At 45.1% G+C, this 15,207-nt stretch overlaps 2 protein-coding genes across 2 annotated transcripts; one reads left to right on the top strand and one right to left on the bottom strand.

Moving 5' to 3' along the window:
• Positions 1–5,999: 5,999 nt before the first annotated feature.
• On the bottom strand, positions 6,000–9,938 carry si:ch211-214j24.15 (GTPase IMAP family member 8). Its single transcript, XM_068336316.1, has 5 exons — positions 9,771–9,938; positions 8,479–9,141; positions 7,644–8,357; positions 6,873–7,523; positions 6,000–6,673 (listed from the first exon to the last, which is right to left on the bottom strand). The coding sequence occupies exons 1-5, from the start codon at positions 9,793–9,795 to the stop codon at positions 6,000–6,002; spliced, it is 2,727 nt and encodes a 908-aa protein (XP_068192417.1). The 5' UTR covers positions 9,796–9,938.
• Positions 9,939–11,095: 1,157 nt separating this feature from the next.
• LOC137609335 (migration and invasion enhancer 1-like) lies at positions 11,096–12,548 on the top strand. Its single transcript, XM_068336315.1, has 4 exons — positions 11,096–11,179; positions 11,452–11,530; positions 11,615–11,691; positions 11,795–12,548. Exons 1-4 carry the CDS (start codon positions 11,096–11,098, stop codon positions 11,882–11,884), a joined length of 330 nt encoding a protein of 109 aa, XP_068192416.1. The 3' UTR covers positions 11,885–12,548.
• Positions 12,549–15,207: the final 2,659 nt, after the last annotated feature.

Raw genomic sequence — 15,207 nt, 5'->3', positions numbered from 1 at the left:
TTACATTAGTTTTGGATTAACAAAGGCAACAAAGGAAAAACCTCAATTTGTCTTTCCAGAAACAAAATCTCCGACCCCTCGGATTAACTACAGGTCTCGGTGTGAACAGTTGGAACTAGTTTGCAGGGATTAGTCCCAAATGAAAACTGTTGGCAGTGAGATCTGTGGGCCGATGTGTTTTCTGGAAAGACAATCCTTTGGGTTTCGTTTCTCAAGACTTCTCGCACACAAAAAAACCATTTAGGCTTTTTTCTTTCTACGTCTGTGAAGCAGAAGTTTTCTCAACACCTGAGATGATGAAATAGAAGCCGTCCATCGTTTGTCTGTAACTGCTTATCCAGTGCTGGGTCATCGCAGGGCTAACTCGCTAAAAGACAGATAGTCTTCCTCAGTGCTTTCACGACTACGGCCGATTTAAAGTCATTGATGCGCCGATTGCTTCATGTTTTTTAGACCGTGGGGGGGAATCCACTTGGAACCCACCCGGACGTGGGAAGAACATGCATCCTACGCCGATCCGAAGGCTTTGTCCTGTACGTCAATTTCATGGCGACATCGTGAAACCTTGGGTCCACACGCCCCAACAGAAATCAGAAAAGGTCCAGGAATGATTTGAGGAATGCGACAACAATTCTGAGGCGTGGACTCGGCCCCTTAAAGTCCAAAAGTCTGATCTTTGTGGGCCACACCTCAGAATTTACAGGACTTTAAGGATCTGCTTCGAACATTTTGGCGCCAGGTAGAAGAAACAAACTAGAAACAGAGGAGGTACGTCGGCAAACAGGGACGAGTCACATCAGATTCTGATCATCGGCGGAGGCGGCGTGAACGATAACAATGAACACTTTCACTGTGTGTCTATAACAATCCACATGAATTACATCACAGATTCGATCTGATGATTTAATCATCAGCCAGCCTTTATAATCGTTTCTCCTCCTCCCGCCGAACTTTTTGATCATCATTTCTTTTATTATCCCGTGGGGCTACTTTAAATTTAACTGCCCTAATTGATTGTGTGATTGTCTGAGCTAATGCCCTGATCATTTCGCTCCTTAAAATTAATCAAGCTAATTTGAGGGGGGCGGGGGGGGGGGGGTTTCGCTTGTCGATCATAAAACGTCACCCACTCGTCTCCGTGGCGTGAAGTACTGCTCCAGAAAAGACCATCTATGATTCGATGTAAAGGAGAGAAGTAGCTCTTTTGTGCCTTCTCGATTCTGGTCCTCACCATGGCAACACTTCACCCACCGCTATAATCAGACAAATGGATGAGTCGCGCCACTCAAGGTGATGGTGATGGAGTAGTGATGGCGGTGTGTGATTTTAAGCCTTGATGTCTATCAAGACTATTATTCCTGTCGCTTTGAGTGCGGCGTCACCGGATGAACATCTGACGATATTTTTATAACAAAGAAATTGCATTTAAAAGTCAAACAGTTCTGAAAGACACTTACATTCCACATGCCGTGCACACGTTTTGTTTCATGCACATCCCCGAGGGTTAATGTGTGTCATTACGGCGTTGTTGTTTTCGTCCGTTTTAGCGTTGGCGCCCAAAGGAGAGAAGAAATGACTTAAAGAGAGGCGGAAACCAACCCAAAACAGATTGAAGAGCTGAGAGGAGAAAACAATGGTGGTGAAACGTAAACGTGAATTGAGGATCAGTGTTAAAGCAAGGCAAAAAAAGAAGGGAAGCAGGATTAGCTGGTTGGACGGTATTTACTAGTAATTGTAGATCCACTTCCTCTGCTTCTGCAGAACTTTTGCAAACAGCAGAACAACAGAATGATGAATGATGATGGATTTAATCATATTTTGTGCAACTATATTCGGTTTTATTTCTGCGTTGAAGCTAATTGGTGCGTCCGTGTTGTGTTGTCAGAGATCAAAGGTCACAATCTCATTGGGGTCGGTCGTGTTGGCGAACGTAGCCGACTGCTAATGCACCACAAAGTTCCAGACAAACCTTTGTTTGTGTTCTGAACATTAAATCCGAATGAATTCATCAGCATTTCTTTCCTGTTCTCATTTTTCTTCCATTATCTTGTTTTGCAGCAAACGCCATCGCATATCTCTGTTTACCCAGCGTGCATCCTAATAACCTCTTTGTATTCCTATATGTTGCTCAGCCCGGCGCTCCCATACGTCCTCCTCCACGGGAAACCAGAGCGATGTCTGCGACCTGCAGCTGCGAGCGATTAAAGTCAGTCATCCGCTATAATGTAAGAGATCGTAGTAATGCCAGATTCAATTCATTGATCTTGATAGAAATAACTTCTTAGCCTAAACAGCCCTAAATGTTGCGTCACGCTGTAGCATAAATCCGATTTTTTTTCTTCTTTTTTTGCTGATATGTGACTCAGATGTTTGTTTTCTTCTTGCATTTGAAAGGCGGTTAAATAATTCCAAATGTTTTAAATGGTTTGAGAGATTTCTATCCAGCTAGATTGACTTCCTCCCTGTTAAACAACTGTAAAGTTTGTCGTCCAATCAGCTTCGAGCTTTAATGTCATTTTCTGTTTTGTGATTTGGATTCCTGAGGTGTTGTCATGCTTTATTGTGAGGTTTTGTTTTGTTGTGTTTGTCGTTTTGATTTGTACTTCAGGGCCACCGTCTGCGTCAGTTAGCCGCTTAGCATGCTAGTCTTAGCGAGGCCAAACTTGATTGTCCCACTTGCAGACCCGGGGTAGGCAGGGCTGCTAGTTAATCAATGGCTAATCATCTGATTTAAATTGATCTTTTTGACCCGTTTATTGATCTCTGTGTGTTTGAAGTCTTGAGTCCTTAAGTCAAGACGCTTTTATATTTCTTTAGATCTTAAACCCTGTTTCCACGCCATTGGGCTCCACGCGGCGCGGTGGTGGCGTCATACGTGTGCAGATGTTTGGATTCTCTATGACATATATGTAATTTAATTGCCTCTGACATATTGCAGTGATAAAATGCTTTGAAAGCACTGCTCCGTCGGCCGTCGTTGGACGCCAAATGTCTGAAGGTGAAACCGCCTCTTGGGTCAAACCGCAAGCCAAGCAAACCTCCACTGATTTACGTTGGGGCGGGGGGCTCTCCTCTCATCCCTCTATGTAATAGCGCTTGTAATAGCCACTCACGCAGCAGATGGCGACTAAATTTTTAACATGCACATCTTTTTTCTTTGGGCTCCAGCCACAGGGTTAATGATTTAACGGGTGAGACGTCCAGAGCAGCGCTGGGAGTCACTCCACCGCTGCGCCGTTATTTCCTTTAATTGTTTCCTGAACTTTGCCCTTGAGGTTTTCCCTTCCCCGGCATATCCTGATGGAGCACAGAGTGTGTGAGTGTGTGTGTGTGTGTGTGTGTGTGTGTGTGTGTGTGTGTGTGTGTGTGTGTGTGTGTGTGTGTGTGTGTGTGTGTGTGTGTGTGTGTGTGTGTGTGTGTGTGTGTGTGTGTGTGTGTGTGTGTGTTTGTGTGTATAAGTTGTAGCCCAGGCCAGGTGGCAGCAAAACTCTAAGTTACTCCTGACGTACACTCCTCCATCACCTCCGCAGTCCAGCCTGAATTTATCCCGACTATCCCTGAACTATTCTGGAAGTTCTAACGAGGCTTCCAGCCAGACTTAAACCAAAGCTCAACTTGATTTAGACTCGTCCTCCGGTCCATCTGTTCTCAAAAATACCTCCCTATTCTCCCGATACCATACGGATACTTCGAGATTTGCGTTGACCAGGAAAGGCTCCAAGTCTTGAACTCCATCGTTAACATTTCTCACTTCCTGTCTCCCATACATAGACTTGTGTTTGACAGACAGAGGGGTTGTAAGCTGTACCAATGCTGGAGATGTTTCTGGATGTTCTCCTGTCAGTTATTAATAATATTTATTGACCCGCCCGCCCGGACGGCTCATATTTTCCTGACCCGAACTCACGAAAACCTTCACAGAACACAAATCTCTGTCCGGTGACGCAAAAACAGACAGCGTTTATAAGTAGAACTTTTTTTTGTGAGGGGGGGGGGTCTGGCTCCAGCTCATAATTTGAACCATGGACTTCACTTAGTTTGAAGCAGACCTTTAGCATTAGCATCTCAGCTAAACGATAGAACGCTAGCGGTGTGTCACATCTGGAAGGAAGAGAGGAAGAACCGTTCTCTTTTTAGTGTAACACCTTTAATGCTGTCCTTGCAGGCATGGCCAGAGCTGTCTCTGCTGTTTAGCATCTGAGTTAGCTCTAGAGTTACCCCCCCCCCCCCACACACACACACACCCAACACCCCCCCCCCACTTCCTTTACTCTTTAAATCATCCTTCTCCATCCTCCTTCCCGGCCGGTGCCCATCTCTCCGCCTGGCTTTCTGCTTCCACCTGGAAAAATAGCAGGAGGTGAAATGTGATCTAAGGAGGTGGATGATGGGGGTGAGGGGTAAGAGGGTGGGGGGTACGGGGGGTTGGGTTGGCGGGGGGCGCCGTTTGCTGGGCCGTTCCGTTAATGGAGATGGATGTGGGCTCAGAATTGTCTGCCGTACAGCCTTGACGATGGAAGGAGAGGAGATCCATTTCTCCTGCGTTTCCTCCAGGACTGCTTTAATGAGGGGTGGGGGGCGAGAGATAGAGATAGAGAGAGAGAGAGAGAAGACACCGGGGAGAATGGGCTTGGAGAAAATGAGCGGTGGGAGAATGGAGTGGAGGAATGACATGTTGACAGCGGAGGAAGATAGATGATAAGATGGGAGCGGGGCTGGGGGGGTGAAGGAGTGATGACATTCAAAGAAGAGAAGACTGGAATAAAAAAGTAGAAAAAGACCACGATGGTGGACGCGTCACTCCTTCACTATTATGATTCCTGTCTCCATCCCCGCTGAGCCGTTAGCTCAGCATTGTGGCGACGCTTCGTTTCCCTCTGGTTGGACTCCTCGTCTCCATGGCGACGGATTGGGTGTCTCGAAAATTGCAAACTTTTTTGTGGGAATTGATGACCTCTAACCTTCCTCATTGTGTGACGCGACATTACATCGCCACAAGTATTCGGACAAACTTTGCGTACTTCTCCTTCCCTTCGACGTCACATGTTTCTAATTTATCGTACGAATGCTGCTTCACTCCAGTAGTTTTAGAAACGCTGGGATTTATTTTAATGGTGGATCTGACCTTTGAACTCTTCTTTTGTACATCTCTCGTCCCCAGTTGGTTGTATTTGATGGATTTGTGCGTATGGCGGAGGAACTATTTTGTTTTTTTAGAGTAGATCCATTGCGAGCGTTTTTCTACCGTTTCCATCTAATAGCCATAAACTACCTGTTTCAGTGAGACGTGGTAGGAGGGTTGAGTTCATATCAAGGAAGAAGCCATTAAATTTAATGGAAACGGACTGTCAGGCCTCGGCTTCCAGGTCATATGTTTGCAATCTGTCGATTTAATGTTGTCGTTTTATTTCTCCATACTGTCAGTGTTTGATTTTTTTTATGTTTAATCATTTTAATTTCTTCTCTCATGTGCTGTTCATGTGTACATTTAGATCTTGTGATGCAAATTTGTCATTTGAGCCAATAACTAACATATCAATGTATGATTCAGGCGTCCGCTTACTTTTGGCTTCCTATGAAACTCATTTTACCAAATCTATTTCAAGATTTCTTTATTATTTTTTGAATTGTGCTTGAAATCCCACCAAAACTGAACTTTTAATGCGTTTAATCTAAACATACAGTATATGTATGTATGTATTATTATAGATTAGTTTAAGATTTCTTGCATGAGTAAAATTACTTTTTATACTTTAAATATGTTTAAATATGAATAGTTGGCCTTTACTTGAATATTTTATTACCGTTAAACCACCTTTGCGGTTTAACTGTCCGCCTAACAGAACTATTCTACTGTATGAGAGTGCCCCCTGGTGGATAGACTGTAAGTGTTGGCTTTTCCTTTATATCCTCATTTTAAATAGTTTTATAAGAATAGAAGAATAAAAAATACATTTAAAACAATCTTTCTCGATAATTTATGTATCTATATCCTATTATTATCTTCTCTCTTCTTCTTTTTTCCCTGTGAGGTCTCGTATTGTCTTCCATCCCTGCTCCAGACTCCTTCTAATCTCGGTCATTTCCCTCCTGATCTCCTCCAGGACCTCCAGCTTTTCCAGTTTCCTGTCGATGGACATGAGTGTGTCTTCCTGTCTGGTCTCCTCCCAGACGGGACGCCGGTCCGTGGCAGGACGGTCTGCCACGGCAGACGGAAACGACCCCATGGATTCTTCCCAAACCATCTGGAAGTAGGAATCGATGAAGTCCTCCAGCTCCTCCAGGCTGCTGTGGCCCCACTGGTCGATCAGGGCCTGCAGACCTCCAGAATCCCCGAGCCTCCTCATCGTCCGCTCTCTCAGCGTGGGATGTAGGAGCGACTTCAGGTCGATGGCACCGTCCCCTACCAGCGCCCTGCGTTGCACTTGAGGTAAAACCAGAAGGTTTTTTGGAGATCCGTATGAGAAAAGTCGCGATTCTGTGGGCAGGTCATCAGACGGGAAGTAGACCGGCAGATGAATGGTCCACCTCAGTCTCTGTTTACTCCCGGGGGCCAAGCAGGAAGTCACGCCATCCAGTCGAGTACGCGCCTGTCTTCCCGACCGGAGTGTCACAACTTGACCGCCGTTTCCTGAGCAGCTCCTCTGATTTGCATTGATTGTCGATTCAATAGCTGCAAAGGACATAAAGTCAGGCACTCCAACCGTCTCCACCCCGTCCTAATATCTTATCGCTGTGCTGATACCACTACCGCAACAATTTTTATCTTGGTGACAAATTTATAACGTTGTTTTTACAAAGAACGCGGAAAGAACCATCTGAACCTGACATGGCCTCAAGTATAGAGACAAAACATCTTGATGTTTACTTACAGTTGCTGGACATCGGACTCCTGAGCGCCTTTAAATCTTTGCTCATCGTCACGCCATTCCGCCGCCGACATCCTGCCAAACACACACCTCTCCACATGTGATCACCTCCTTGAAGAACCGCCAGCCTCTCTCCCACCAGAGTCTCCTCTATCAGTCCGATCAGCTCGTCCACCTGAGCTCCGTCCCGCCGGCGTTTATTATCCAGGACGTGATACCTGTTCCCACACTTGTCCACCAACCTCTTCAGCGCCCTGCCTTCGCTCTCCACGCGCCGCTCGACGCTGGTGTCGCCCAGCCAGTCACCGTGGCTGAACACGACTACGGCCTGGCGCCACGCCCAACCTCCACCCATCTCCAGCTGCTCCTTCAAAGCTTCCCCTTGGGTTCGTTTGAACGAGGAGCTCACGTTGATGACCAGGAGGAGAATGGTAGATGGCACAAGGAGGTCGGGGGTCACGGAGAAGCAGCCCGGCGTGTCCAGCACCGCCACCGTCTTGCCGTTGATCTTGGCTCGTTGTTCGGAGCAGCAGACAGTCGGTGTTTCCGTGTCGAAGCAGTCTCTTCTCAGGATGGTGTTTCCACAGGAGCTCTTTCCTGTTTTCCCGGCGCCAACCAGTACGAGTCTCACTTCAGGAAGTGGGTTGAGCTCCTCTGTTGGAAGGAAGTTTGGCAAATTGGTTACAAACTCCAAAGAGACTCTTTCTGGTGGAAAAATGGCCAAAACCTGTCGATTTAAATCTGCAAACTCAGATTAGTCTCTTTTAAACTCACCCATCTGAGACCTCGCCTTCTGTCTTTGTTTCTCCTTCTTCATCGCTCTCTCCTTGGCTTCCTCCGTCTCTCTTCTCATTTTCACCTCCATCTGTTCCAATGCTTTCCTCTCTAGTTCAAAATGCCAGAAGTCGCTGGAGTCCGCTAGAGTCTCTTCGATCTTCCCGATCAGTTCCCTGACTTGGAATTCATCCCGTTGGGTTCGATTGTTCAGAAGGTGGTACCTGTTGCCACATCGTTCGACGAGCCACCGCAGAGGCGCTCCTTCGCTCTCGATGCACTGCTCCAGAGTCACGCCTCCCAGCCAGTCTCCGAAACTGAACAACACCACCACTCGACTCCAAACACGCTCGCCAAACAGCGCCAGGTGCTCCTCCGCCGCCCTCCTGTGGACTTCGGTGAAGGCCCTGTCCAATCGGATCACCAACAGGAAGACGTGGGGCCCCGGACGGCAGAGCGACAAACCGAACACCATCTCCCTCCGGTCGAAGACGGGGGTCTCGTCGCTGAAGTAGTTCATCCACCAACCTGGGGTGTCCACCACCGTCAGCTGCCTCCCAAACGCCGCGCCAATGACGCTCTGACACTGGGCCGTCCTCGTCTTCTGATGGTCGCCCTTCTTCCTGCTCAGGATAGTGTTCAGCGTGGTGGTTTTCCCAGAACCCCTTGCACCAACCAGCACAATACGGATATTAGTAACGTGCCGCAGTCTTTCTGGAAGAACGGGAAACATAGAAGGACATATGTCGGGTCAACGCATAACTAGCGGCAAGACTGTGAACAGGAGGAAACAACTGACCTGGCTCTTTGCTAACAATGCTAACACTATGCTCACCTCTCATGAGGGCTCTTTGTTTCCTCATCCTCATAAATCTCTCCCGGGCTCTCTCCTCCACTCCCCTCTTCTCCTCCGCCGCCATCAGCAAAATGGAATCTCGCATTTCAAACACCTCGTTTCCGTTTTCCGCAACGAGTTTCTGGATCTTCTCCAGCAACTCCATCGTCTCAGTGTCACCACCAAAGGAGACAGAGTGACACCTCCTACCGCACCTCCTGGCCAACCACCTGAGGGCGTCGCCCCCCATCTGCAGCGACCCCCCGTCGGAGGTGAAAACCACCATGCAGTGGCTCCACACCTCCTCCCCCAGCAGACCCACGTGCTCCTCCACGGCCCGCCGACGCCGCTCCGTGAAGGCCGAGCTCGCCTTGATGGTGATGAGGAAGACGTGAGGGCCCGGCGAGCAAAGAAAGACGCTGCTCAGGATCTCCCTCTTCACCAGCTCCGAGGTGTCCCGTGCCCGGAAGTCGCACCACCAGCCGGGGGTGTCCACCACGGTGAGCCACCGGCCCCCCACCAGACCCAGCCTGCGGGAGCACAAGATCCTTTCTGTGGTCGCAAAGTCATTTTTGCCGAGGAGAAAGTTCCCCACAGAACTCTTCCCAGAGTTCCTGCCACCAAGAAGGACGATCCTGAGTGGGGAAGGGCGCCAGCCACCCCCTGGGGAGGGCAAAAAGTGGAACACACTGTCAAAATCAAACAAATTAGATATTAATTTTTTTTCATCAAAAACAAAAATGGCAAAATTTTTGTTTTTGATTTAAAAAATTGAATATCTAAGGTGTTTGATAACCAGTTTACACACACACACACACACACACACACACACACACACACACACACACACACACACACACATATATATGTTTGACTTCTTTCCTGTCAACCTGATCTCTGACGAATTAGGATCGTATATTTATAGAACAAACCTATTTCTAAATGTAAGAAACTGAGATGCAGTTCAGTTTACAATAACACTTAGTTTTAGTCCTAATTTCTTTACCTTGTGAGTCCACAACAGACATTATCTTAAGGTACATTAGATAAATATGTATAAAAGGAATACATTATATTTGTTTAAATCATTCAATCTCAAATTATTTAACACTTTTAAAGCTATTCATTTAGAACGATAAACTATACAACGAGTTAAATCAATGAAACTTACACAGTCTGTAGAGTGTGTAAAATATTACAGGAGTACTTTCTATAACATTGATATAATGTTGTTTGGGTTTTACAGAAATACTTATTATTGATTATTGTGACAGACAAGTTCTTTAACTTACATGCTGGCAGCTCAGGCGTCGCCATCTGACGCTGAAACAACTGGAGTTCCGGCCACGACTGTTGGGCCTCTTGTGTTTTATGTGTTTATGAGGCTGAAGGTTGTGTGTGTGTAATAAGTAATCACACACACACACACACACACACACACACACACACACACACACACAAACACAAGCCTCTCAGCAGCAGGTCGACAGTCCACTTGGAAAAGAAACAGACGATTTAAAGAACTAAAACTAAAAATGCTCCCACAGGTGCCATGTGACTCCGTTACATCTTTTTTGACTGTTCTGGTTACTATAGTTACTTAATATATTCACTTCTGACACATAAGGTGAGGTTTCATACATATAACAAAAATATAAAAGAAATACAACAGTTTCAACCATAATAAAAAAACTAATGATGTCATATTTAAAGGTTCAGCAAACTGTCAAACAATTATGAAGTACATACCTAATTTTGCATCATTTAAATGTTTTTTTCACAAATAAAAACTTAAAAGTGTGGTGCGCTAAAGCACGGCTGTATTTACCACTTGTGTTGGTCTAAATTCCATTACATAAAATTGCATGAAATTCTAATACAACATATTTATGTTTGCCGTCATAACGTGACAAAATTCTTTTGCAAGCCGCTGTATTTCCTTTTGTCTTGAGCCAATTTCTATTCAAGTGATGAGAACAGATCGAACTATCAGCGTGGATAAATAAATGTCAGCTTCATCGGTTCCCCATGACTGAAGAACTGCAACCACATGATGTGTATCAGAATGTGATCAAATTAATTATAAAGGCCAAGTTATGGAAAAGTTTCTGTGTTACCAGTAACAGAAATGCAAGAATTAATATGTTAGACCTGACGTGAGGAACAAATACCTGTTTGTGTTTGTTTGAGCTGTCGAAGATCTGGTTTATATTCTCAGAATTTGCTCCAGAACTGTAAAAACAGAAAGTGTGATTTGTATATTCATTTATTTGGCAGCAGTGCTGACTTGATAAGACAAAAGGAATACAAAACAAGTAATACTGCATGAGCAGGAAGAACCAGGTACTTTTTTAATTAAAGTGTGTTACTGGCAACATCAGTCACTCCCAATGACTCATCATAATGAAACACCCAAATCTGAAATTATCACAGTTGATGACTGAAAATTTTGAAAAAGGAGGAATAGAAATGGAAAAAAAAAATTTCTCCGGGGGGGGTGGGGGTAACTTTCTTGACAAATTGGGCCTGAATTGACCAAAGGAAAAGAGTTTTAGGGATGTAACAGGAGTGACGACAGGTGCAATGCTCAACTTGACCTAAGGGGGGCGATGATGAGATGACACCAGAGCCTATAAAACCACCGAAGAAGAAGAAAACGCTCATTCAAGGAAAGAAGCTAACGCTGAGAGGAAGTCCGAGGGTGCAAGAGGCAAAATAGCCACGATGAAAGTCAAAATATCTGTGGAATATTGGTAAGTAAGCATTCATAATCATTTTTAACGTTTTATTTAACTTTCTAGCCGACTCGTAGTTGCTGTTGTTTACTTCCGGCCCGTAAATATTAGCTTAAACATCTGTTGTTGACTCGGGATTGACACTGTTGTCTAGCTAGGTCACGGCGGGTAGTTGGTCACGTCTCTGTCGTTAAAAACACGAACTTCTCTTCCACGCAGCGGCTCATGAGGGTACCAGAAACACTATCTGGACCTCGAAGATGCCGTCAAGCATGAGTTCGACGATGTTGTCGTGTCGGGCTCCGTGGGAAGACTGCGTGAGTAATGGTTTTTATCCGCCAGCCTTCCTCCTCGTCTCCCCGTGTGTCGCGGGTTTGACCCTGTCTGTCTTCTGCGCGCAGGGAGCTTTGAGGTCACCATCAACGGGAAGTTGGCCTTCTCCAAGCTGGAAACGGCCGGCTTCCCCTACGAGGAGGACGTGAGTAACATCCACAGGAGAAAGCCGCACGCCTCCCATGACGTGGGTGACTGTTTTCACTGTCACTGACCTTTTCTGCCCCATCCCTCCATCCCTCCAACAGATCATGAATGCGATCCAGTGCGCCAGCAAAGGGATCGATTACGACAAGATCACCAGAAGCCGCCCCCCGATGTCCTGCGTGATGATGTAGACCTCCACCTGTTTGTCTCCGCCTGACGCAGCGCCTCCTGCTCCCCCCTCTCTGTTCCCATTGCTGGGGCTACAGGCTGCTAATGATTGCTGTCACCTAAAGGGTTAAAGGTCACAGTTTGATGAACTCATGCCTGGAGGGTCACCTTTATAGGAACAGAGACGGGGAGAAGGTGCTGTTGGATGGTGCTCGCTTTTTTTTATTTCCATTTTCAAACCGCATAATTTTGTTTTTGGTTTGTTTTTTTTTATCTTGTATGCAACGTATCAAATTTAAGATAGGATATACTTTATTGATCCCAAACTGGGATCAATTTCAAATTTCTTTAAATGCAAAGAATCTGTTTGCAAACACAGGAAGCTGCTTCTGCTCTGAACCAGCATCTTCAACAGCATGTTAATGTTGTGTTTTATGACGAGGTTTGAACGAACACGATGTTTTTCAGGCAGCTTCCTGATCTCGATCTTCTTGTACTAATAATGGATTTGACTTGATTTGATTTGAAGCGCGCCACTGGGGCGATCACTCCATGTGTTTCTGAGGACCACCTGCCACTGGTCTGTCAGCTCACACCCGCTGGATATCTGCTCTTGTGCCTGCTTCATGTAAGATATTTACTGACATGTCAAACTGAAATCTATTTAATAAACAAACGGTTATTCTATGTTGTTGTTTGTTGTATTTTAACCAAACCCCGATTGAGTCAGGCTGTACGGTTTTAAAAACAAGCGCCTCCTGAGGGAAGAATTCCTAGAGGTCGTTTAGAATAAATCAGTTTCCAGTGTCTCCTGGCAACCAGCAATTGTTTTGCTGCACTGGTTTTGCAAGTTGCTCCTCTGCTTTGAATTGTGAAACAATCCTGGTTGTGTAGTTCCCCCAGGCAGAACTATTAATCCAACAAATTAAGATTAAAATTAAACTTTATAGGTAACAGAGTGTACTCAGACGAGTCAATACAATTAAATTTAAGCATGCATGTGCAGATGAAGTGAAATTGTTCAGTCAATTGGCTTTAGTTCCAGTAGGGGGCGCCACATTCATTAGTCTTGTGACTTCAGGACCATAAATAAAACAAACTTCCCATTGATCTCTGCATCAACCGTGATGAATAGTTGCGTCAAATTTCATGCAACCAGATATCCTGTTGGCGCTATAATAGATTTTATGCTAATTTTGCTGGTGTGGTTTCCATAGAAACACATTCTTGCACGTGACCCTGAAGGGTCATGCGTGTGTTGAGGATGTTGCAACCACTCGTCTTTTCTTTTTTCTTTTTTTTAACTTTCCATGCAAACATGACACTAATGGAACAGAAGGATCTCCAAAGCTCTCATGTCATACTGGTGTGTTTTTGCTGACGTCAGCACAATGTGTGGCGTCCACATGACTTCCTTTGGTCACGGTGAGGTCACAGCATGTAGATTCTCCTTTTTAATGGGTGGAAGGTGTGTTTTTGATGCTGTAGGATGAGGTGGGTCTGTGCTGCAGCCTCTGGCCCTTGGTGATAAACACACACACTCACAATGGAGGCAGGAGAATCCGAAACACGTTATTTCTTGAAGGGTTTTTATTTCTGCTTTCCACACCAGATCAGACTTTTGGTTAAATCTCATCTGTAAAATAAGTTTTGAATCTGTATTAATGTCTTAATTTGACTCCGTCTGCTTTAAAATCCACAAAATCCCTCGACTGAAGAACAAATGAACGGGGACGAAAAACGGCTGCACAAGCACTGGGAGTGTCTGCATGCACGTTCTGAAGGCGTATGGACGCAGCAGATAGTTTCCACACCTCGTGATAACAGAGCTGAGCAGCAGTGTGTCAGGCCTTGTGTGTGTGTGTGTGTGTGTGTGTGTGTGTGTGTGTGTTGGCGGGAGTCACTGTGTGCATGTCTTCTCTCTGCGTCACAGGAATAAATAGGGGGTACGTTCAATCAAATACGTGCAAAGAAGACTTCACAAATATGAGCAGAGTCTCCGTCAGCCAATCTGTTGCCACGCATTAAGATAAAATATGAGCTATGCCAAACGTCACCATCGTGACTTCCTTCATGACTGGACTTCATATGATTTATCCCAGATCGTCTCATGATCCCCCAAATCAAATGGACTTCACGTGACTGCATGAGTTTCTCAAACAATCACGTGTCTCCATGCGTAATTGCAAACGGATTGTTTCACATTGTTTGCACCATCCATGTCTCCTTATTGTTCCTTATTCTCCTTTTTAACTTCATAAAAATCAATCAGTCCTTTTAATTCTTTAATAAGGAAGTTAAATACTTTGTTTGGAGCACAAACTTGGTCAATAAAGGTGAGGTGAATCCAGGAAGGATTGCGTGAACAGAGACAAAAATAAAATTTCACATTAAACCATGTAAAATCTTGTTTTTATTTAATTATTTTTTTCCACATCACCACTTAAAGAGATTTGACATAGTAACACATTTCATATTTCATGCATGTCATGTGATGTATGTTGATGCCTGTGTATATGTGGATATCAGATTGATTGATCGTAATGATGTCATACGATCAGTACTGTTACTGAGATATCAGCTGATGTTACCTGGGTTTTTGGTTTCATCATCATGATGAATGAAGAACTACAGAAATCTTATTTAAAAATATTTAAATAAAATGTCTGTAGTTCTTCATTCTCAGCAGAGTCATCGGCCACCGCCGCCACTATCAGCAGCACCACCAGTGTCTGGACTCCAGTGGGGTTGATTTTGCTGTTGCTTGGGGCCCATTCTACCCATCAAAATCTCCCTGAAGAGTCGAAGCACAGCTTCAAAAGCAGATTGAAGTGGAAAGATGGGATAAAAGGGTCAGTCTGGAATATTTCCACCCTAATTTTCCACCCTCTGCCACTCCAGACTTTCTCCAGATCTACAAAAACACAATGCAGCTCCGTTTGGCCTTGTTCTTAAAAATGGGCACCAGCTCACTTCTCCTCCATTCCTCTGTTATCTTCTCACTATCTAAGATCCTGTTGAACAACCCAGTCAGAAACTCTACTGTCACCTCTCCCAGACACCTCCATACCTCCTACTACCACCTCTCCTAGACACTTCCATACCTCCATACAACTTCTATACCTAGATTGATATCTACTAATTATTTCCAATCCATTTACAGAAACTTCCCATCCCCAGAGACGATGGTGTCTGTATTTGATTTTTCTTGCTGAGTGCAGTAATAATCTGGGTGAAGCCCTGATATTCCCATCCTTCACTGGTCTGGAACCTCATCAATGGCTGAACCTCCTCTAATCAGCTGCAGGGGGACACCTAAATGACCCATGTAGAAAAGTTTTAATGT

This window comes from Antennarius striatus, chromosome 16 (genome assembly GCF_040054535.1).
Source record: "Antennarius striatus isolate MH-2024 chromosome 16, ASM4005453v1, whole genome shotgun sequence".
NCBI lineage: Eukaryota > Metazoa > Chordata > Actinopteri > Lophiiformes > Antennariidae > Antennarius > Antennarius striatus.
Note: the sequence above shows the minus strand (reverse complement) of the source record. Positions and strands in the feature narration are given on the sequence as shown.

Coding starts and splice junctions, on each gene's coding strand:
- LOC137609335 (XM_068336315.1), top strand. CDS start 11,096: ATGACACCAGAGCCTATAAAACCACCGAAGAAGAAGAAAACGCTCATT. Junction 11,180..11,451: donor CGCTGAGAGGAAGTCCGAGG/GTGCAAGAGGCA, acceptor TGAGGGTACCAG/AAACACTATCTGGACCTCGA. Junction 11,692..11,794: donor GCTTCCCCTACGAGGAGGAC/GTGAGTAACATC, acceptor TCCCTCCAACAG/ATCATGAATGCGATCCAGTG.
- si:ch211-214j24.15 (XM_068336316.1), bottom strand. CDS start 9,795: ATGGCGACGCCTGAGCTGCCAGCAT. Junction 8,358..8,478: donor ACAAAGAGCCCTCATGAGAG/GTGAGCATAGTG, acceptor CCGTTCTTCCAG/AAAGACTGCGGCACGTTACT. Junction 7,524..7,643: donor GAAGGCGAGGTCTCAGATGG/GTGAGTTTAAAA, acceptor TCCTTCCAACAG/AGGAGCTCAACCCACTTCCT.